The following is a 24,142-nucleotide window of genomic DNA, read 5'->3' as shown; positions in this document are numbered from 1 at the left end:
GGATTTGTCTGATGTGTTTGGTTTTGGATTCTGGAAGTTTTGATTGGAGGTTTGTTGCTTTGCTGAGCTGTTGAGCTCACTCTCGTTTTCTGGTGGTTTTCAGGTTCTGGGAAAGGGAAGGAAGTTCAGGACTAGAGTTCAGAGTCCGATCTGTGATAGGTACTTTTGTACTTTTGATTTTTGTACGGTCATGGCTTTTCTTCTGTATTTCTTCTGTTAGCCATGTACCATATTTGTAGATGATTGTTTTGAGGAAAAGAAAGAAAAATATAGATGATTTGTTCCGCTGCATTTGATGATTCATAGTAGCTCTGGTCTGTTCTGTGTGTTGGTTTTTGAGTTGAAATAATTTAGAAGATTTAGTTCAGTAAACAAATTCCAAAGCCAGATCCTGGTCAGTCAGTTTGTTCGTTTCCGTGCCGCGACCCGGTGCGAGCGGGATCCGTCTCGGATCGGGTCGGGTCGTGACAGTGCCTAGAATCGAGAATCAAGGTGAGTACTCATATTTTTTTATTACAATAATTACTTTGTTTTCTCGTCGATTAAATGCTTTGAAAGATAATATATGCTTATTAAGTCTTTATTATTAGCTATATCATATTTATTCTTTCTCATACCTAATGATTGATCATTTTGAATTTTGTAAAATTAATATGTTATGTTTCACATTATCATAGAAAGTAAATGAATGTTATATGAATGAAATTGTTAGATATATATGCTTGCATATGCATGTTGAATGATGGAGCACATCCTTTTATGATACTGACTAGGGATTTAATATACCCGTGCACGTAAATGAAAAAGTTATAAAAAATAAAAATGAAATATAAATGAGTACCTTCATTGGTTCTATTTTAGACAGTGATTCCTGTAAAGGCTGTACTATTTATAAAAAGGATAAATATATGATATATGTGACATATACAGATACACAACATTAATAGTCATGTTCAAACTGAATTTTTAATAGAATTATTTTATGTTTAAATTGAGCATACATATTATTTTTGATGCCTTATATTACTATAATTTAGAAGCTTGAGGTATTCACTAAGTTCTTTTATGACACACTCTTATATTTGTTAATGAATACATGTATTATTCAAATGTTTAAAACGAGTAGAAGAGGTGAAAATATGTATCATAAGCGCAACGCTCCAAGAGAAAGGTATTTATATTTTTTAGAGGATTTAGTGGCTCTTTCAGTTTATTTGTGATAGTTTTAACAATAGAAATTTAATCAACCATCCGACTGTCTATACCCGCCTCATTAATTCGAACATTTGGGCCAGCTCGTGACATATCATGACCTTCATAATAGTTGACTCCCTGGAAGCCTACGTCACACTCATCTCCCTCAAGTTTTATGCCATAACTATCTTTCTCATGACTTGTGTCGCAACTATATGCCTTAAGACCTACAAAGCAGTCATCACATGCAACATTATTCATCTTCCTTAAGATATTGTCGCAACCATCTCCCTCAAGATTGACAATGCAACCATCACCTTTAAGACTGATGCCACACTTCTCTTGTAAAACTACGACACAACTGTCCCCGAAAGCCTTGTACAATTGTTGACTATCTCAACATAGATACCATTGACACTCCCTTAAGCCTTATGCCACAACTTGCTCACATAAAATCTATTATGTAGTCTACCCTAAAACTTGTGCCTATTTCTCGCAAGACTTGCTACACAACTACTTTTAATACATTGACTATCGCACCCCTAAATTTAATTTTGAAGATTCTTTTTTTTTTTAATCTTTTATTATGCAACAACTAGAGTTATCTAATTGCATCTATCAGTTATAAACAGTGAAAAAATTCTATAATTCAAAATATTATTACACATCTATATTCATTGACTCAAAAATAAATTATATACAACATATCATTTTATTCCTGTGTACACAAGAATAACTAAAACAAAATGAATTAGAATATGAGGAATCCTGATCAGTATCATGCTTTTGAACCTCTTCCCTAACCTGAACCTCATTTTTCAGTAATGAAAATATAAATTTAATTGAAAATATTTTAAAAATATCAAATTATTAAAATCAGAAATAAGATAATGATTATGTATGTAAGACCCCCAAAATTAAATCTCCAAGTGAGTCTATCACGATTTGGAGTTTAAATTCCATGGAATGTGTGAATTTGAATAATTATTTTCTAATCCTTAGACAAATCTCTAAATTTTCTGGATAAAATTAGATAAAAGTTTGTTCAAATTTTGTTGGTAATTAAATTCTATTAAAATCTATTCAAACAGTTTATATTATTAAGCCACCATTACGTTACAATTTGTGGTTAGCGGCATTTATTGAGTGAAGGGGATTGCTTATATATATATATTGTTGAGTTTTGATTTGAGAGTGGGAGAGGGAATGAGAGTGAAGAGGAAAAAATTAAGAGACAAGAAAATGAAGAAATATTTGTACTTTCACTCATCTCTTGAGCAATGGAAATTCTCTTGGTGAGTAGTCTAATTCAATCCTTCGACTTATTGAATTATTATGCATATATATTAGCTTGATTATTAAGGTTTGGTTACAATTAATTTAATCCTTGGACTTGTTGGGCAAGAGTGGCTTTCTTAGTTCAGCCCTTAAGGTTGAACTAATGGAGTTTTGGACTCTAGGTTTGATCCTTGGACTTGTTTGGATATTGTACATTTGTCAACTTAACTGCTAGAGCTTATTGAGTTAGCATGATTAACTTGGCCCTTAAGCTTGTTGAGCTGAGGTAATTTTGCTAGCTCGGTCTCTAGTTTGTTGAACTGCCAAAATTCTGGCTGGGCTTTTGGATTAGTTGAGATTCTTACTTGGTAAAGCTTGTTGACTTAACATGATCAGCTCGGTCTTTAAGCTTTGATCTGAGGGCTTTTACTTGTTTAATTGCTTGGGCTTTTTGAATAAACTTTATATTCAATCTTAGTTCTGAAACTTGTTGAGCTCAGGAAATATGTTTGCAAACTTTTTGTTGAGGTTTATTGTATATAGTGATCTACTCAATTTAGGCTTTCAAAGCTGTAATTTTCTTATCAGTTCGACCCTGGGTTTCTTGAGCCATTGTATGCATGCTAGCTTGATTTTGGAGCTTGTTGAGCTAAGATGATCAGCTACTTTTAAACTTGTTGACCTAAGATACTTTTGCAAGTTTGATCCTTGGGCTTTGAAGTAACAAAGGGGTCCCAATGGTTCCTCGAACTTGTTTTGAGCCGGTGAGTTTCTTTTCTTTGGTCTGGCGCTGAATCTTTCAAGCCTTTAATTTGTTTTATGACCATATCCTTAAGCTGATTAGGTCACGGGCGCTCCCTTTCACTTTCATGTAATGAACAGTCATTCAATGTATTGGGCGAACGGGTGTGAAGACAAAAGGGTGCATGGTAGTATTCAATCTGTCTTTGTTGTTAACTCTGATTGTATGCATTTTGGTGATTGACCCATATTCATTCGCACAGTATGATTTCTGCACAGTTGTTGCTAATTCTGATTGTATACGTTTAGGCTATACATTGACCCTAGGCGGCTTCTTCTTTTAGTTAATACCCATCGTTAGTTCCTTATTCTCTTGGCTTATTTATAATGTGATGTCAAACAACAGGGAAGAAGGTCCTCGTGAGAACTTTTTAGTGAATTGAATGGCACCAAGTGCTCTATCGTTTGAATTGCAAAATTGGGTTTTACCTTAACTTAGTTTTATCGAATATGTTTTGACAATTTTTAATTCTGGTTTAGTGAGCACCTTTCATATTATTATGTATATGGTGTTTTTCATCAGGGAACTTTACTTCCGTTGGTTGTGCCACCTATTATTTCACAAATGGTACTCTGGACTATTTGGCTGGTTGTTCTTTGTTCCTTCAAGGTAAAATTTACCTAGCTTATGCATTGCATTTTCTGTAGCTTCAAAAAAATCTAAACATTCTCTCTCTCTCTCTCTCTCTCTCTCTCTCTCTCTCTCTCTCTCTCTCTATCTCTCTCTATATATATATATATATTCTATTTTTTATCAACAGATATTTCAGTCACTTGCCAATGACCGGCTTGAACGGTTATTCACATCCCCTAGTGTAAAACCAAGCAAATACTTGCGCATATTTTCTGCTTTACTGCTGGTGCTAGTGGCGGACCTGTTTTGGTAATGTAGCCTTAATTTAATTGCAAGTGCATGAATAATTGTGATTAGAAGAACCTTTTCTCAATTATAATTTAGTCAACATCTGTTACTTCCACTTAATTTTGTATTAAGAAGTTTCGCAGCCCACTGATGTAAACTATTCACAAATCTAATGATGCATAGATGCTTCTCTGCCAACATGATGGTCCATTACATCTCTTTTTTTTTTTCTGTATTGGAAAATTGCTCGTTTACATCTGTTCTTAGTTGAAACCATGCCTTCGGTGCCCAAAAAAGCTAGGATGATAAATAATTAGCTTTCTGTCTGGTAGATACCAATAGTCAGCAAATGTAAACATGTAAAGAATATTTTGGAAGCCAAACTGTAGAAGCTGAAAGGCAAAACCTCTTTATGTGAAGACTGAAGGGTGTGTTGTGATCTTAGAACAGTCAACGGACTGTGATTTGTGAGGGGCCTATGTTGTCCATGGGGTTTTGGATGTTTAAAAGGGAAGGCATGGATAAAATAAGTTATTAGAATCATGTGAAAATATGAGTATAAGAGATCGGTCTATCATTGCCATCCAGCCATCATTCTAATGCATGGCATGCCAATTTAATGCATTGTGTCATCAAAGAGGTGCTTTGAAAGTTATAATATAAATAAAACAAAATGCACTACAAGAAAGTCGGCTTTTTCGCATGCACCTCATATCAAATTTTAACATTTCAACATAGCAGTCATGTCGATTACTCAACTATGCTACAAATAGTAAAAAATAATATAATAATTCAACATTGTAAAAATAGTAGATCAAAAATTAATTAAGCATTTTGCACAAATTGTTCAATAACACAATTGTTCTACAATTATCAAACACCTTTAAATTAAAAGTACAATTCTTATATATTGAAAAACCAACAAAACGTTCATAGGCACAAATAACTAGTCAAAATCTGAACCCTCAATCTCCTCTTCGGCCGATGCAGGTTGTTTTTCACTAAATTGTTCCCTCATTCTTTGAAGCTCCTCCAGTATATGCATGTGCATGTCCGCTTGTGATTTTTAGACATGCTCTAGCTCTGTTGTAAGGGCACCCACCTATTAGCTATACAAACTCTCATAACTGCTTGTAGATAAGCCGGAGGCACTAGATGACTGCCCCTCATATGCATAAGCCAGTGAGCCTAACCCATAAACTTTTTCCATCTGCATTTTGCAGATCACCTGCGACCAAATGCGATAATCGAAATAATCTCTTGATCCCCTTGAGAATCTCACCAGCTGCAGCCTAACTCTTTCAAAGCTGTGTATACTCATCCTACAAAAGATAACATAAGATTAATCATTATATAATTATCAATTAAAGTAAAACTCATCCACCATCGGCAACAGTTTGCCGAGATGAACAAATATGAGAATCACTTCAGCTCACAAAGAGCTAATGTTTGGTCGAGAATATCACTATGATTCATTCTCAAATAGTTTCCTGCCAGTATCGAGGTGACGCGTGTCCTCTAATTGGTGGTTTTTTCGCCAAATGACACTGCAGGTAAACAGTTATGACCGGGGCCCTCTGAACTAGGCTGTTTGCCACAAAATGACACAACTAAATTACGGTCATAACCAGAGCCCGTATGCTCCCCAACGACATCAAGCCCTTGAGATATGAATCAATAGAATATAATTGATAGGGTACAAAGCCCTTTATTAGCTAAGGTTGATTCAAATTTGTCCCCTTAAACAAATATTGATCCCAGATCTACAAGGTACCCTTGGATGGAGCAACCCATGGCTGCCGACAAAGATCCTTCTATCAGGTTGGGTCGACTACGTCCTTTGACTAAGTAGACTAGGGACCAAGATGACCCGAAAACGATGAAACCATGGGATCTTGATCAGATCCATCATCCATTCCCCACCATCCACTTTAACTGTAAGATGGTGAAATTTCTATTTTAAATATCAAAGCTTCAAACACCTAAACCCATGCTGCTAGTATATGTCATATACATGTATATCTACGTATCTGATCGGCGACTTGCTTTAACCGAAAGTTTTCTCTCATTATCGGGAGGGGTAATTAACTATAGGGGCTTGTGCTTATAGGAAACTAGAGGCTGAAATTTCTGGGTAGTGTCTTATCTTCAAACCCAATATGTCTTCTGAAAATTTACCCCAGAACTTAATCGGTTAAAACTTCTCCGAAAGCAGGGGAGGCCAGGACGCGAATTTCGGAGCCCCCACTAGGCTAACGTGACTTTAATTCTATTTTGGAGGATAATATTCATATATTGATTGATTACTAGTGTTTATATATTGGAATACAAGAAGAATGCAAACGGAAGATAATAAAGTGAATATTTCTAAATTAAGAGCACATAGCAATAATAAAAATGTATCTTCATAATCTAGAAATTTCCAATGATAGCCATTTCCAATCTAGCATTTTCCTATGGTAACAAAACAAATTGCATAGATAGCCAACTTTGTACGACATTTATCACAATAACACAATAAGAAATACAAAAATCATATCTTCTAATCAGGTGGACATTTTGGCTTGTTTGAACTATTAGAAAAAAAATAATTTTCTTGAAACCTTAGCATGAAACGTCACATTCATTTTAATATGATTTAAATATCAGCAACATCAATAACAACAAAAACAACATCAAACCTTTGTCTCACTAAGTAGGGTTGGTTACATGAATTATTTTTCTCCATTGTATCATGTTAAAAGTCAATGATTTAAACATCATTGAAAACAAATAATTAAGGAACTCGAATGGGGAGAGGATTGCCTCTAAATGTTTCATGCGCAATTTCTTTGCTGAAATATATGATTCATTAATTGCTTGTGCCAATTTTTATCGACATCCTTGCTATGTGCTAATTACATCTTTGTTTCAGGGTCAATCTTTTTAAATGTTGCTGTAAATTTCTATACCCATGGGCTTTTCAGTTTTTAATTTTAAAAAATAAGGAGAATTAGAAATGAGGGAGTTTATTAGTTTTTTGTGAAAATGGGTAGCGGGAGTAAAAACACTTTCTTAAACGAGCAGTTGGCATGGCGTTAGAAATCGTTTTTGCCAAGTGGATGCAATGAATCTGAATCTATGGTCCAGATTTACATTAAATTTAACCATTTTTGGCAAAAATGTGGACGTTAATATGAATGCTTGGTAAAGTTGAGAATGATAAAGTAAATTGTTTATGTTATAAAGGTAGCAGGAGCAAAGCCAATGGAAGATTAGTAATTTTAAAATAGATTAGTGATATTAGAATTGGTCTATCATAGAAAAGATGCACCTATGGTACAGTAGAGAAGGATAGACCTAAGGAATATGGATTGCGTTTCTAAAAAAAACTGCATAAATTGAGTGAACTTCTTATGTTGTACTTAGTAATTGTATATGTAGATGGATTTGTAATGCAAAGCCAAAATCGTTGTCATAATTCTAAATTACTGATACAGTGTGTAACTCACAAACTTTAGAGAATTTATATATCAGATGCCTGTAAGATTTCCTAAATTTGTTCTACTTTTGAATCCAGCGCAAACAAAGATTTGCAGATATTTTTTATGCTTGTTAAATGTTATGCTTCTTTATTCATTTTTTTCTCTTATCCATGAATACATTCTGTAATTTGGACCACATGCATCAGTTTAATAGGCGCTATTTGTTTTCAGGCAAAGGTTGTGCATGCTAGCATATACATATTTTGGATCTAGCTTGTTTCTGCTGTCATTCTTCGAGCCTCTCAATATAGCTTTTGAAACCCTGCTGGTAGTCACACTTTTCTTGCTCCCTTTATTGATTCCTTGTAGTTTTCCTAGTATGCACTATCATTTCGTAAGTTCCGGACATGGTTATTTTCTTTATCTGTTGCTTAAAAAATTGAAACATTAAGAGGATGCTTCTAACAATATTTGAAAAACATATACATGGCGTGCCTTGGAATTTTACATTTTACTAATGTGATTTTTTAGGTTTTATTTTCTATAGATGATGACTTGTGAAAACATCATTCTTTTCCCTTCATTTCAATGTAAAAGGCAATATATGCCAGACCAAAATTAGTCATATATCCATAGTTATAGGGAAAATAAAAAGATTGAACTATTTATTAGTTTCTTTTATAGTATGTTAAGATAACTTAAGCAAAACACAGCCACGTTTTATAAACTTTAGTTTCAAAACACACGAATAAATCACGTGCATATTGCCTACCTCTCTTCAGAACACATTAGTAAGTCGGATCTGGCTTCACTTGGAATTAATTACGAAGGTTCAAGTACTTTAACTTCCAATAATAGAATGAATCTTCTCTCTTCCTCACTAAAAAAACGATCTTTTATGTTGAATTACATGATTTTATTTTGGCTTAATTTTCAATTATATAACTTCAGATGGAAAACCAATACTATTCATCTTAAACTTCACCATAAAAATTATTATGATACCAAATTTCATGAAATATTAAGATGAATTTATTCATACATCATGCATTCAAAAATAATGCCCCAACGTGCTGCTTGGATAGTGATATAAATGATTAATTAGTTTCATAGTTCAAGAATGATCAAATTAATTGAATATTTTTAGCATATATAAGAGGACATCTAAAACCAGTTTGATGGATCTAATTTAAAAAAAAATTGAAGGAGTGGTATTTTTAGTGAGGGCATTACAAATGTCGACCTCGAGAAGACATGCTTGTGAGACATGCGGATTTACAATCGCTTCCACTTCATCGGCGAACTCATCAGAGCTCTTCTCTCTCCCTCTACATCTCTCTCTCTCTTCTTCTCTTTCTCTTCCTCTCGTCTCTCTTTCTCTAATTCTCCCCACCTTTATCCAACTCTTCCTCTCTTTCTCTCTTTCTCTCTCTTCTCCTCTATCTTTCTCTAAGTCGCTCTTTCTACCTCTAATTCTCTCAACCTCCCTCTCTCTAACTCTCTCTTTTTCTATTCCCACTCACTCTTTCTTCTCCCTCTTTCTTTATCACTCTGTTTCTCTCTTCCCTTCCTCTCTTTTGAAAGAAAAAGAACAAAAATAAAAATAAAAATGAAAAAACAGAAACTTTATGTTAAATCTTCCAATGCAAAACTGGCAGAACCTTAAAATGATGTCAATCAATGATTTTTCTTTTGGTTTTCCTGCCATCTTTGTTTTTGTTTCTTAATTTTCTTTGAATTTCCTACGATCTGTGTATACAGAACATAGAGTTAGGGCTTCAGAATTCCTGCAATCAATAAAGTACCTTCACAAATTGTTGTGCAGGCCCTCACAGTGCATGGATTCCATTTGATTGAGATATGGCAGAGGCATTCAATTGACAATGAAGCCTATTGCTTGGCATCGCTTGATTTCTATAAATCAATAGAAGGTGCGAAATTTTTTTATTTTCAACTTTATATTACTTATGGTGACGTGATTGATCTATTAGAATTCGTCCTATGCTCAAAACAATGGCTTCAATAATGCACTAATGTTCTGCCTTTCTATTTAATGCAAAACAAGAGATGGATCATTACTGTGCTTGACTTTAGCTATTTTATGCCACTTTTTTAATTTATTTGATTTTAATGAAAAATAATAATTAGAATAATTCTTTTTAAGGATCATTTCTTTTTTATTCGTAAGAATTCTCTTTCTTTAGGATTGTCTGGTTTTAACTTTTGTTTTGTTTACTTTTATTCATGTAACTCTATTATTTTTATAAATAAGGATATGAATGCCATGTAATTATCATTAAATGAAAATAAATTTCTTCTTTTCCTCCTAAATTCTATATTCTCTCTTTTCTTTCTTCTCTCTCCTCTCTCCGGCTTAAACTTCTATTGATTTTCTCTCTCATTGATGTTTTGAAACCCCTTTATTCTCTCTTTACACTCCAAATTAATATATTTTAAACTAAAGGTTGAATCTATGAGAAATCAAGTATTCAAAACCCAAGTAGAAATAATAAATTAAGGGCTTGAAGATCCATCAACAAGGAGCCAAAATTTTTGTATTAGATTCGAAATCCTGAAGGAGCCATTCTAAACCATAGCCACATCTATGTCACGACCCAGCCCGGCTAGCCTGAAATAACAGGGCGGGAACAGTCAGTCGTATTGAAAACACATATAAATCATAACAATTCACTGACTAATATAACATAACATAAACTTCATCATCATCCATATATAAATAAAAAAGAGCCACTAAAAAAAATCCAACTGAAAGTGTTCCAAATTGTATCTTCTAAATCACAACAACTAAAAACATAAACACAAACATCAACATAAGCTCCAACAGACTCCTCAAATACAATCCACTGACTCAAACACATGACAGAACTTATAAAACCTTTCTTCCTGATGCCCTCTATGATGGTAAGTGTACTGTCGTCTCATTGCCATCACTTCCCAAATGATTCTCCTGAATAAGATTCCCACAAACAGTGGTGAGCTTACTCGTTCAGCAGGTAATTCATGTTTTTTATAAAAAATTGCATAAAACTAAAATAAAATATATTTTCATAATAAAACATTAAACGACGGTCAATCTTGCATAAGTTCATAACATTTCTGTATAAGAAACTTTTTCATAAATTTTTCTCAATCATAAACCTTCATTTAACCTTTTCTTAAACATCAACTTCCATATTGTATAGAAAAAATATATAGAAACTATATTATGCGTAATGTCTATTATATCATCCATCTCGAAGGTGCACATAAATTTTGTACTAATCAAGTACACATTTTCATATTATTTTGTCATTCTTTTATCATTGGCTCTAACGAGTCCTTTTACTATTTGGCTCTTTCAAGCATCTTTACCATTTGGGCACTCTGCATCAACATGCACAGTCTCATATCATAATTTATAATCCATGTTCAGTCAATCATATGCGTAATGATAAACAATTGTGACTTAAAAATTATTAGCTCAAAACATGAGAATCACGAATAACATTTATGTCTAAAAATCTATTACAATATAAAAACATTATACTAACATGCCATTTGAAAAATAGAATTCATAAATCATTTGAACGTTAAAACCTTAAACATTTGAAATTGCATAAAAAGGAAGACAAGATAATACATGAAATTTTTATGATAATATGAGTACCTACCTTAACCCAAGCACAGTACTTCCTTAGTGTCGTTGACAAGTTTTGATCCCTTTAATAATCACCACCTAATAATCACATAAAAATAAATGTCAACTAAAATTCTTTTCTAAAACTTTAATTAAATTCTTATTTGTCTAAACCCTTCGTTTATCCCTTATGTCATTTAAGAAAATTTATATAATTTAATCTTAATTTTCGGATTTATTAAAATCCATAATTTTTAGATACTCTAAATCCTCATTTCATCAAATTAATATGTCAAAATTATCCCTAAACATGTTTTAATAATTAACTTTATTATTTTCCGATTTAATTAATTAGAAAAATTATGAAAATGAAAATTCTCACAAAAACTCAAAATTTTTCTTTATAAACATTCTTAGGACTCATAGAAATCACTTTTGTAAAAGCATCTTAAGGAATTTAAATTTTATGTAAAAGCTATAATTTTTTATTATAAAAAATTCTCAAAGAAAACTTTATTTCTACCATTAAAACACTTACCTAATCCTTCCCTATTGATTTCGTAAAGAAGCTTTGGAGGAAAAACTCATTTTTGGAAAAACCCTAATAATTTTCTTTCCAAATATCTTGAGATTGAGAGGGATTCGCTTCAAATAAAACATACCTTAGTATTCCCCTCGTCTTCCTCTTCAATTTTCACAAATTTCCTTGCCGGAAAAACGTCTCCGGAGCGACCCCGTCGCCCGCCCGTCCGCTCTAGCCGTTCGCTCCTCTCCTCTCGGTTTCGGCCAAACCGTGCGAATGAATGAGGAAGGGGTTCGGTTTTTGCTTATTTAGGGAAATAAGGATTGTCAAAATACTATAATACCCTTACTTAAACAATTCCGGCTCTAAATATGATTAGGGGTAGTTTGGGCTTTTTTAAGCTTCTAAAATTTTTATCTCCCAAAATACATAAAATTAACTATAGATTTTATATACCAAATCGATCAAAATTTTGTGTAGAATTTTATAAAATTATTTCCGTCTAAATCTGTTAACTTTAAATTTTTTCACTTAAGTTTCGTCGCGATGCATCAAAATGTGTGTGATGGCTACGATCGTCAAATTCTGGGTTTTACAATCTGTCTCACCCCTTGTCCAACTGCCATTGCCATCCCAACTAACATCGAGTATATCACAAAATTATGAACATAATGGAAAATTGGAATAAAAAGATTTCAAACAATAATTCAAGTTGTTGATCTCAATTCTTAAGGGCATTAGTGCGATGTCCCAAAATTTAATTTGGAAGAACTTTTCTTTTATCTTTTAATGAATAACAACTAGAGATACTTAATATCATCCATCAGTAATAAACAACAAAAACATATTCTATAATTCATTTTCCCAAAAGTCATGTATAATACTCATGACATATATAATCATATTATAATTATTCTGTCATGAGTACAAAATGATAAATAAAATAAAAAGAAATAGAGCATGAAGAATCCTGACAAACCTCATACTCCTGCTTCCAAATATAGACACTTTTAAATAATTGAAACAGTACCACTGTAATAATCTAACAAAAAATAAATTGATTTAAAAACTTTCAAATCTTCACATAAAAACTGTTTGGAAACAAATATTCAGATATTATTATAAAGCTGAAATTTCTTAATCTAATTCCTTTTAAAAACTTTCCATTCTTCTGATAAAAAAAGTTATTTGCAATCAAATATTCATATATTATTATAAAATCAAAATTAGATTTACTGACATGTTCACAAATCTACTTATTTGCCTTAAAATTTTGCCAATATAAGAGAGATCACTATTTAAAAATTACAACATTAACAATTTTTGCTTTAAAAATTTGCGAATACCACTACAGATAAATGACATGAAAACTGAACGGACAAGCAAATGCCTAAAAGAAAAAGCAACTTATCCAAATGTAGGTTTGCCGGTGCCGGATAAAATCATCTCAACAGCCAACAGTACAGATTTAATTTAAACTAATGTAAGTTTGTAAGGAATTTGTTTGATTTTATTTGGAGATTAATTGCACTCAAGCACTTTAAAGCAACAACTAAAACAGATTTTAGTTTAGAACTTAGTTGAGAACAATACCTTATGAAATCTCAGCCAACTCAGAAATCTGCAGACTGCAGTCTCCGTCCGAGATCCTGTCGCAAGCAGGAGCGGAGCCGCCGTGAACTGCTTCAGCAATTGACCTGCAGCCTGCTGGTTGGCGTTTCACATTCGGAAGAGAAAGCAAAGGCGGCTCTTCGCCTTCAATCCGTATGCGCATGAGAACTTTCCTAGTCGCGTGAAAATAGGCCTTCGGTTGTTGTGTCCGCTGTATGCGTGAAAAGGAGGGATAGAGCTGAGCGGCGGGAATTGGAAAACCCAAAAAAAAAACCCGTAAAATCTGCTTTTAATTGTAATTAAGTAGTCATAAATGAATGTAATTAAGTATTAAATATATAGTCAGTGGGGGCCCGTGCCCCCAGGGCCCCATGGTAAATCCGCCACTGCTTGCGAACATGACAGGGAAGGAGAGAGGAAGAGGAGTCGGATGTGGGAAGATGCTTGGTTGGCTTGGAGGCGGAAGATGAAGAGCTTCAGTCGACAGGAGATAAGGAAGAGGTCGATTGAGAGGCTAACTGGAAGATGGATGAGGGAGCTTCAAAACATAGGAGAGGGAAGCTTCGGCTCTTGCGCACGTGAAAGAAGAAGAAGCTGAAGACGCAAATAAGCGTGCTTTTGAGGTGGGATTCAAGCAGAAATGACGAGAGAAGCAACGCTTCGGCGACATTTTGCAGAGGAAATGACTACTATAGCTAAGGCGAGATTTATGGCAGGATTTACACACAGGATATGGTTTGCAGGTTGCGGCAGGTAATGAGTTGAGCAATTATTTTTTTGTCTACTTCACTTTGGCTGTAACATGGGGGTTAACAGATCTTATAACATTTTGTTGATTGGAATATGCTAATTAAAAATTATGTTGTTGATGAGGTTGGTTTTAGCGAGGATTTGGATGATGTTGATCACTTATTAGTATCAAAATACTAGGTTTCCGATAGGAAACACTTGATGATTTCAAGTAAATCTTATCAAGAGAGCAAAAAATCAATGAGAAATCTCCAAGATTCCAATAGAAAACCAGTAAAAAAATTGTAATTTTATTGCAAGAAAACAAACTACGTACTAAAATAACAAGATACAATTGATCCTCTATTCGAGAGGGCAATCCATCTCTCCCAAATCTCTAGACGTCATTAGAGCCCAAAGAAAACCTATGAGATCTCAAATTTCAGCCAAATTCAAATGTCCTAACCCTAGGAAAACAAACTATTTAATGCATACAAATCAAAAGGAAATCCCTAAATAGTCCATACATCCAAATTTCCCTCCTAACTCCCTAAAAAATCCTTCCTAAAAAGCTCACGCATGCCCCGGCGTGCGTTCGGCGCGTACAAGAGGCGAAAATGTATACCTCTGTTCGCATAAGCCCGTCCCGTCGGATCGGCTAGACCGGTCTAATAATACTCCCATTCCAAAGATCCACCTTGTTCACAAAGTTGAAAGATGACACCCTCCTCCATTCATTCTTCTTCACAAACGGTTAGAACCTGAAGAGTTCGATTCTTACACCTGTGCCTTGGCATATACCTCTCGTCACATCTAAAACAAATCCCCTTCGCCCTCTTCTCCTGTAATTTTGTTTATGTGAGCTTCTTGAAGTTGTCCCCAGGTCTTCCTCCGGTAGTGTTCTCCTTCGAAGGCTCCCTAAGAGTACCTGGTGTTAGCTCCTTGCTTGCCAAAAAGGGGATGCTCATTCTGTACGAGCCTCCTGAACTTCTCCCTCCTGCTCCTTTTTCCAGGTGCTTCTGATCCTCCACCAACTTAGCTTGCTCCAAAGACTCTCCCAAGTCCCGAGGTCTCATCACTCTGACTGTTGCGTGGATCTTTGGTATCAGTCCGTTCATAAATTTTCCCTCCAATACAGTCTCTAGAAGTTGATCTAATCAACTGGCAAGGTACTCAAATTTCTCACGGTACTCCATCACTGTCCCCTCCTGCATCAAAGGTAAATATTGCTCGTAGAAGTCCCCCCTGCTGGTTTGGAAACGTTCTAACAGGCAGTCCTTAAACTCCCTTCAGGTCTTTATTGGTCGCCTCGTATCATTCCACTGGTAGCATGCTAAAGCTTTCTCTTCCAAGCACGTCCCAGCTGCCATCAGTCTCTCCCCCTTCGTTAACTTGTTGATGTTAAATTACCTTTCCGCCTTGTAGATCCACCCATGGACATCCTCTCTCTAAAAAATAAGCATCTTCAGCTTCCTCACCCTCAGATCGCCTCTGTTCCCTCTGTTCCCTTCATAATTTCTTCTTCCCCAAAGGGGTGGTTCCCCCCAAGTTTCCCAATCATCCATTCTACGTTCATACCCAAGCCTATCATCAAATTCTCATCTTCTTCTTTCAAATTCAGTACTGCTTATGATGCGAACATCCAACCGTCCATGTCTATCCGAGGAGGAGCTGAAGATCGACGGCCGTGATCATCCCACATTATCTTAAATTTTTATTTGTAATTTTATTTTAATCATGTATTATCCATTTTTACCCTTAAGGGTCTACTTTTATGTAAGCTCTCGGAGCATATTCATTTTATTTTAGTTCTTTAATTTCTGAGGCCTATATATAGAGGCCATTGTTTTTGTATTGACATGATGGTGTTTTAATAAACAAAATTGTTCAGCACTTTTGTTCTTTGGGAGGACGTTAGTGAGAATCCCTATGGAGGGAATCATAGTTCCACCTATCGCAGGATGAGTCCGGGCTCGTGGCTTGAAGTCTTTTGGCGAAGGGCAGCACATCACCCGTCAGTCTTCGGAAGAGTCCAAGGCTCACGGTTCTATCTTTTTTTTTTGTGTTTTGTTTTTCCTTATTTCACTCAACTGCCACCTCCTCAAGCCCTCCACCAAGGCGCCGATCTTCTCACCACATCACCTCCACACCATCGGCCTATCCAACCTTTCCCCATAGGATCCTCAATTCCCTCTTTCTTTTATGACCTTCCTACTTTAGCCTCCCCAATTTTAGCACCAAATTTGAATTCAAAATTCAAATTGAATTTGAATTTATTTCCTAAATTAGGTTCTCTATTTTAGGAAAGCTATTTAAATTATATCCAATTAAATTTATAATTGGATTTGATTTAAATTATTTCTTCCTAAATTAAGATCCTAAATAAGGCAATCTCTAAATCCCTTTCCCTAAGCCCTAGTTCACTCCATCATGTCGCCGGCCTCTCCTCCACAACCCATTGATTTCCAAATTCAAATTGCTTCATAATTATTTTCCTAATCTAGCCAATGATTAATTTGGAAAGTCTTTTATTTTGAATTCAAATAAATTTGAATTTCAAAATCTTTCCGGATTAGTTAACCTATTTTGGAAAACCCCTCTCAATCTCTCCAATTCTTAATTTTAAATTCAAATTTAATTTTTTCCAATCGCATTCAATGCAAGGGTCCACATCGAATATGGACACCTCCTTCCCTCCCTCATTGGTCGGACCCTCTCTCTCCTCTATCCTAATTATTTCCTCCCTAATTAAATGCCCCAATTAAGGAGATAATTAATTCCTCTCTTCCCTCTCTTCTTTTCTTATTTGAAATTCAAATTCAAATCCATTAATTAAGGGAAATCTGAGATGAAATTTTATATCTTTATTTTTTTTATCACCCCCATTTTGTTTTACATCACCTTATATCATAACAAACCCCTCCCCTTTCAGATGCAGCCCCCTTTTGGTCATAATTACCCCTTCCCCTTTCAAATTCAGCCCCTCTTCTCTCTAAATCATCTCATCTTCATTCTTGCTCCATCTCCTCACGCTTCTCCCCATACCCCCTACCGGACTCCCCCATAAGAACAGGCTCTAGGGGAGGCATTCTCTCTTTTCCCTTTTTGAATCTCCACCTTCTGATCTTCACTTTGCCTTATTCGATTAGAGTTTTCCCCGCTTCCTGGGTTGCCGAAGGCTTCCCTCGCCTCTGACGATGCCGTTTTGGATTGACCCTCGAGCAACTTCTTCATCGTCTCCCCAAGGTTGGAAAAATTCCCACCCATCTTCTCGTGGATGGCTGATATTTGTATTTTGACTTATGAAAGTTGACTGTGGAGATCTGAAATTTCAGTTTTCAATTGTCCGATCTCCACTTCCAACAATTCTACCTTTTTCCCTGCCATCAGTACCCGGATCTATACTCCCAACATCAAAAACGGCAAAAAAACAGCAGTTTCTAGCCTGCAAATAACAAAAAATAGCAGCTCGATGAGTGAAACGCAGCACAAATTAGCGAGGAGACTTCGATTTTTGGCCAGGAAATTGCTCTGATTCCAATTTGATAAGAAACACTTGAATATTTCACGTAAATCCTATCAAGAGAGCAAAAATAGCGAGAAATCTCCATGATTCCAATGGACAATCAATGAAAAATAGTAATTTTATTGCAAGAAAACAAATTACGGAAGAAAATTACAAGATGCCTCTATTCGAGAGGAGAATCAATCTCTCTCAAATCTCTTGACGCCGCTAGAGCCCAATGAAAACCTATGAGATCTCAAATTTCAGCCAAATTCAAGATGCCCTAACCCTAGGAAAATAAACTATTTAATGCATATAAATCAATATGAAATCGCTAAACAGTCCCTAAATTCAATTTTCCCTTCTAACTCCCTGAAAATCCTTCCTAAACAGCTTACGCAATCTTGGGCACAAGAGGAAAAAATGTCCGCCTTTGTTCGCGTAAGCCAGTCCCGTCGAACCGGCTGGATTGGTCCAATGGGCTGGTCTAACAGTTTCATAATGTGATTGATCATGATCTTAGAATGTATATAAACTTATTGTTGATCTTACTAAGATTGTGCTCATCTTGATTGGTGAACCTTTGAAATGATGCCAGTACTCATTACCGGCCTTCAGATTGATATGCCTTCAATCACAATTTTTATTCAATAGCACCTTGCGGTGGGGATACAACAAAGAGCTCTAGTTCAAGTGGCATGCTCCCTAGTTTTCATAGTAGAGGTTATAAGTTTGAGTCCGACCTACGGCCTTCTTTAAAATTATATACCTTCTTTAAAATTATTTATTCACTAGCTACTTGGATAAAATGTGACATGTAAGTGGCCTTGTGCTCTTCTTATATATTCACTAGCTCCTTACATGAAATGCGATGGCATTGTTTTCCTGCTGTTAGTTTACTCAGATGATATATGATTCTATTGTCATTCAAATGATTCTCGTTTCAACTTAATTTTATGCTTAGCTGCGGTTCTATATCTTTTGAGTCTTAACATTAGTTCTCAAATGTTGAAACTCTGCATGATTTCTGCTTGTCCTTGTGAATATGGGGTAAACATAGCTGTAATATGGTTATTTTGGTGAAAAATTTCAGCTGCTGGATCTCTAGAAGAGTGGAAGGGGCTTCTTAATCGTAATTGTGGTTTTCTCCTAGACTTCGTAGCTTTATTGATGTCAGTTGGGCATTACTTGATGATATGGTGGCTGCAAGGCATGGCATTTGACCTCGCAAATGCTGTTCTTTTCCTGTATTTGTATGTAAGTATATTTCTTTTGAGAGCCTTTCCTTTGAGAACCATGCTTCTTTATCTTTCAGTTGGCCCTTCCCTCTGAACAGTAGTAATCTGTCAATGTCCTTCATTTCAATGAACATAATTAAACAGCATAGTCTGATTGCAATGGTGAAGCGAGTGAGAGGTTTTATCAAGTTAAATAATGCTTCAATTTCCCTTGGTGAAGAACTTCCTGATGCTACAAATAAAGAGCTATCTGCATATGATGACCAATGCGCAATTTGTAGAGTGAGGAATTTCTTCCAGTTTTTGTGATGGATTTTTACTTTTACTTACAATGGATATGGGATTGATCAGCCATTTAAATGCAGGGACAAATGACCAAAGCTAAAAAGCTACCTTGCAATCACTTATTTCACCTTGCTTGCTTAAAATCATGGTATGATTCTTTTGCTTGTGTACTTTGCTTCTTAAATTTAAAATTAGAATACACTTTGGATTTTCTTTTAATTTTGAGGCATTTGCCTTCTTATTCTTTTTTTAAGCATAAATTGGTATGCGTTATCCACAATAACAACAAGCTTTTATCATACTGTGTCAAGATTTGAATGTTGATTTTGATAGGAAAAGAATGTTTATCTTAATTCTGTTTGGCTTATCTGTGGAACAATTATTACGTCCTCTAACCTGACGTAGAGGTACGTTCGGCCGCCAATAACATGTCGCCACGTGCTCTTACTCTTTACCGCGCGGCCCGACGACTTGACCCGGAGCGGAACCCGGGAATGCTATGTTCGCGATTTTCTCAGTATTGCTCGGTATTGCTTTGCAAAAACGAGAAATACCGCTCTGTGAAGACCAAAACTATACAAATACCGAGTTGTACCGAGTTTTTCTACAACTCGGTACAACTAGGTACAACTCGGTATTTGCTAGGGATTTGCTCGGTATTGCTAGGGATTTGCTCGGTATTGCTAGGTATTTTCTCGGTATTGCTAGAAACAACTCGGTACAACTCAGTATTTTCTCAGGATTTGCTCAGTATTGCTAAGGATTTGCTCGGTATTGCTAGGTATTTGCTCGGTATTGCTAGAAAAAACTAGGTACAACTCGGTACAACTCAGTATTTGCTCAGAATTTGCTCGGCATTGCTAAGGATTTACTCGGTATTTGCTAGGGATTTGCTCGGTATTGCTCAGGATTTGCTCGGTATTGCCGAAATCTCCGCCTGCGTCCCGAACACCATGTAGATGACTGATCCATCGGGCTGCAGGTCGAGCCACCGAATGCACTCTGACTCAGAGCTGGGCTTCTCCACCGGTTCGATTTCGGTGAGGAGGTTTAGCGGGCCGACGAGCCAAACTCAGCCTCCGGCAACCGGTCCGTAGAACGATTCAAGGAGTTGAACGTATGCCGGCGGTTCGATATCGGCGAAGCTGTTGACGATCACTCCCCAACTCTCGGTGTCTGTTTGTCCGGTCGACTCTAAAAACTGATTCGCCGGGTCAAGCGGATCGACCGAGTTGATCACGGCTTCCGGTACGTCGGCTAAGGTGAGCTGGAGCTCCGGCGGTGCTCCCGCGACCGAAAAGGGCTCGTCTTTGGGAATATTGTTCCAGAGTGACTTGGTGAGCGACATGGAGAAGGTGGACATGCCGTGGAAGACTAGGCGGGGGAGGCCGAAGCGGCGACAGATGGAGAGAGTCCAGCCTAAGAAGAAGTCGGAGATGAGGCAGAGGGGAGGGGATGGGGAGCTGAGGAGGCTGCGGACAAGGCGGAGGAAGGGGTCATGGAGGGAGGATTTAAAAAAACGCACGTGCTAGAACCCAAAAAACAGCGGGTCGGGTCGGCGACTTTTCTTCATGCTACGTGTCGCTAAAATATTGGTGGCCGAACGTAGAGGAGCGTACGTTCACCGGACCAAATAAATGACAAAGTTTTACTGTTATGCTATCCTACACTCATCATTAAGCTTATTAACGTTTTTACGTGTGAAAAGAATACAAAGAAATTCTACGACTATTATTGTATTTCCTCTGGGAAAACATACAGTTCGTTTCTTTGCATATCTTTTTTTCTGAAATAGACTTGGATTTCATAGCCCTACTCTTTTTGAGCAAGTAATGTCATTTGATCCAGGGCGTGGCAGTGGTTGTGCATTAAAAAAAAAAAACAACTAGCTGAAAATTGATAGGTTCATTAGTTTTTTCTGATATACGTTATGTCTGAGGAAATTTGGCATCACCCTATCATTCATCATCAGTCCTAAAAGTGTATAATAATATATTTTTCAGGGATTTTTTTTGGGACATTTAGGTCAATTAAGGAAAATTCAGACACATATAACATACATAAGACTCGAACTCAAGATCTCTTAGTTGCTAGTCAAAACTCCCAACCAACAGACCAAGAAGAGTTTCATTTGGGAATATTTTGAATACGCAACATAAATTTGATGTGAATAATAATATGTTAAAGCACTGCCTGACACAAGCTACAAGGATGCCACTCACATCACAAAATTGTGGGAGCTAAGGCAATTCGTACTATGCTGTGATGCGGAACTGAAGTCTACCGAGGTGCTAATAAGAGCCTAGGAGAAGATAATCCTTATCGTTAAAATTAGTATTTTGGCACCTTCGATATTTTCATTCATTTAACTTGCTTATATTGTTCATTCTTTACTAGTAGTAAAAAGGCAGTAAGAAAAATTCTATTAGTTTTTGATAATTCATATTGCTTTTTAGGTTCCAGAAATGAGAAAAAGGAGATGCATAAATAAAATATGGCTAACACAAGAACATGGAGATCTGACTCTTGTTAAAGTCAATTTGTTCAAGGTGAAGATTGTAGCATCTTGTCACCTGACAAAACTGGATGTTAGAAATTTTATTTGAAAATTTTAGTAACTATAATTCTAAGGAGATTATATTGGAAGAATGAAATGAAAAATTATCAAGTTTTTGGGGACTGTGAGCAAAAGGGAATGGTCGAGGGTTTGCCACTTAGTGTTTCAACATAAAATATATTCACCTTTATTCGGTACCCGATGGCCGATGTTCTATATGCCTTGCAACAAAGATCAATAAAAAAGATGGTGAGTTAGTTTTGAAGATCTAGATGATGAAAAAAATGAAAATTTTAGGAGAACTATTAATATCTGAAGATTTAAACGTTGGAGTTCTATAATCAGTAAATCTTTTCGATAAATCCTAGCTACAGACAAGAACAATGCTAGATAAATTGGAGAAAGTACTTTACTACTAATATTTACACATAATTGGATGGTCAAAATTGTGTTAACGTTGGGGAATCAAACTTATGTCATGAAACGAGGTTGTGTAAAAGGGAAATGGAACAAAAGTTGGTGATAATTGCATCTACTTTGGATAATTAATTAAGTTTATGCAAGAAAATCAAACTAGGAAAACATTTTATGAAAGAGTGGGAAGAAATAAGGTCAACCAAATAATTTGAATTCAAATTCTGCAAAAATACTGCAGTAAATCAAATGTTAACACCATGGACAACTCTGAACATTCAGTCATGGCAAAGGGCTCACAAAGCCAACCCATATTGTTTGGATAATGTAATGATAAAATGATCATGTGATGCTAGCTAATTTTGTGAAATTTACTTATTTCTTCTTGCATTTAATCTACACACTTTCTAAAACAGCTTTTTATTACAAAATTTTGTAAGTTTACATGCTAACATAACATCAAATCTCTATTTTTTATTCTTAAATTGTTGCTATTGTTATGCTTAGTTTTTTTTTTTCTCATATTTACTAGGCTTGATCAGGGCTGGACTGAGGCGTACTCTTGTCCAACTTGTCGAGCACTATTATTTGTTTCTAGTTCTCAAAATCAGATGAAATCCTTTGCTCGGCAAATCTCAAATGATGTGCATATTGCTGAATCAATTGAATTGGTTCTGCACCATCAAAGAATGTCTGGTTACTCACCGCCTGCTGTAGTGTCCCTCCAACCATCAACAGAGCCGTCTTGACAGGTTTGGTTAATTTCAATGCATCTTTATCTTTTTGCGTATCTTTAACAATCTTTTTGATAATGTAGTTATGCCACTTTTTTCTGCAATTTTATGCTTCAGCTTATTTATGAGAAAGCTTTAGCTCTAGTGGCATGCTATGTAATTTTTTAAATTAGAGGGTGATAGATAGGAGTCAGATTTTTTGATCTTGGCATATAAATCTTACGTTGTAAAGCAAATCAATGGTGTGATTTTCATATATGTCAAAAAATAATATTATTTACGTCACAATTTTTTCAATTCACATTAGATAATTTATCTTATAGAACTTTATTTCCTACATTAAAATCACGGGATACCGACGGAATTTCCGGCAGTCTGAAACCTCCTGAAATTCCGGTGGTTTTAGACCGCCGGACATTCCAGCGGTGTTCGTTGGATCTGTCGTATTTTTCGTCTCATGTCCCGCCGGTTTTAAGTGAAATTTTTCGATGGAATTTTCGCCTGAAAATCCGTCGGAAAAGACCCTATTTCTCCCCAACATGTCCCTCTCTCTCATTTTCACGCATTCTGGCAAGAGTCAAAGCTAACAGCTTCTTTTCCCCCAACCGTCAATCCAAGTCTTTTTTGGCTCGTTTCTCTCTGTTTCTTCAAGATTTTCGAGATAAAACTCATCCTCTTCACTCCAATTCTTTTTTGTGCAATTTGAGCCGTTAGAAAATTTTTTTATACCTATCTTATAGAGTTTTTTCACTCAATATTATATAACTTCATAGATCTAGTTTTAGGGTTTATGATTTCACATATAAATAGCTTTATGTTCATTTATTTTGATACACCATCGCCAAATTTTTTAGGGTTAAGTTTAGGGTTTATTTAAGAAATTTTTGATAGACATTTAAGGATCGATTTCGATGCTCATGAGTTTGTTCCTTTTAAGGCATTTAGTTTGGTCGTAAGTTTGATAAAATCTTTATTCAAATTGAGATATAAAGTCAGAGAGCTAGCATTTGAGAGAGAGAGAGAGAGAGAGAAAGAGAGATAGTGCATGAGCATGTGGAATATAGATAAAGGAAGATAGAGTGAAAGAGACACAAAGAAATAGGAGAGGGGAGAGTTCAAGAAAGAGTAAGAGTGTAACGTCCCAGATATCAATAGTGAAAGGATTCATCTGACATTCTTCTTTTTCGTCCCTTTCTTGTTCGGATCAATACAGACATCCAGAGATAATTACATTAAATAAAAGAAATACAGCAACTACTATAATTCACATTTCAACATATACACAGTCAAAAGGAGCGTCCAAAAGAATA

At 35.7% G+C, this 24,142-nt stretch overlaps 1 protein-coding gene and 1 long non-coding RNA gene across 2 annotated transcripts in view; one reads left to right on the top strand and one right to left on the bottom strand.

Moving 5' to 3' along the window:
- LOC110094867 (E3 ubiquitin protein ligase RIN3) overlaps window positions 1-24,142 on the top strand; it is a 33,928-nt gene that overhangs the window by 2,579 nt on the left and 7,207 nt on the right. The window contains exons 3-13 of the mRNA XM_028698267.1: window positions 3,797-3,883; window positions 4,035-4,156; window positions 7,831-7,927; window positions 9,425-9,615; window positions 13,394-13,523; window positions 13,776-13,871; window positions 14,114-14,123; window positions 18,698-18,861; window positions 18,987-19,124; window positions 19,208-19,275; window positions 22,631-22,850. Of these exons, the coding sequence (XP_028554100.1) occupies window positions 3,797-3,883; window positions 4,035-4,156; window positions 7,831-7,927; window positions 9,425-9,615; window positions 13,394-13,523; window positions 13,776-13,871; window positions 14,114-14,123; window positions 18,698-18,861; window positions 18,987-19,124; window positions 19,208-19,275; window positions 22,631-22,847 (1,320 nt within the window). The 3' untranslated portion in view covers window positions 22,848-22,850. The remainder of the gene's footprint in view (window positions 1-3,796; window positions 3,884-4,034; window positions 4,157-7,830; window positions 7,928-9,424; window positions 9,616-13,393; window positions 13,524-13,775; window positions 13,872-14,113; window positions 14,124-18,697; window positions 18,862-18,986; window positions 19,125-19,207; window positions 19,276-22,630; window positions 22,851-24,142) is intronic.
- Window positions 10,287-12,053, bottom strand: LOC110095016. Its single transcript, XR_002302927.2, has 3 exons — window positions 11,899-12,053; window positions 11,271-11,335; window positions 10,287-10,567 (listed from the first exon to the last, which is right to left on the bottom strand). It is a non-coding gene; the product is annotated as an uncharacterized LOC110095016 (long non-coding RNA).

The sequence above is a fragment of the Dendrobium catenatum genome, unplaced genomic scaffold (assembly GCF_001605985.2).
Source record: "Dendrobium catenatum unplaced genomic scaffold, ASM160598v2 fragScaff_scaffold_1061, whole genome shotgun sequence".
NCBI classification, from domain to species: domain Eukaryota; kingdom Viridiplantae; phylum Streptophyta; class Magnoliopsida; order Asparagales; family Orchidaceae; genus Dendrobium; species Dendrobium catenatum.
This window is presented reverse-complemented; position numbering and strand designations above follow the sequence as displayed.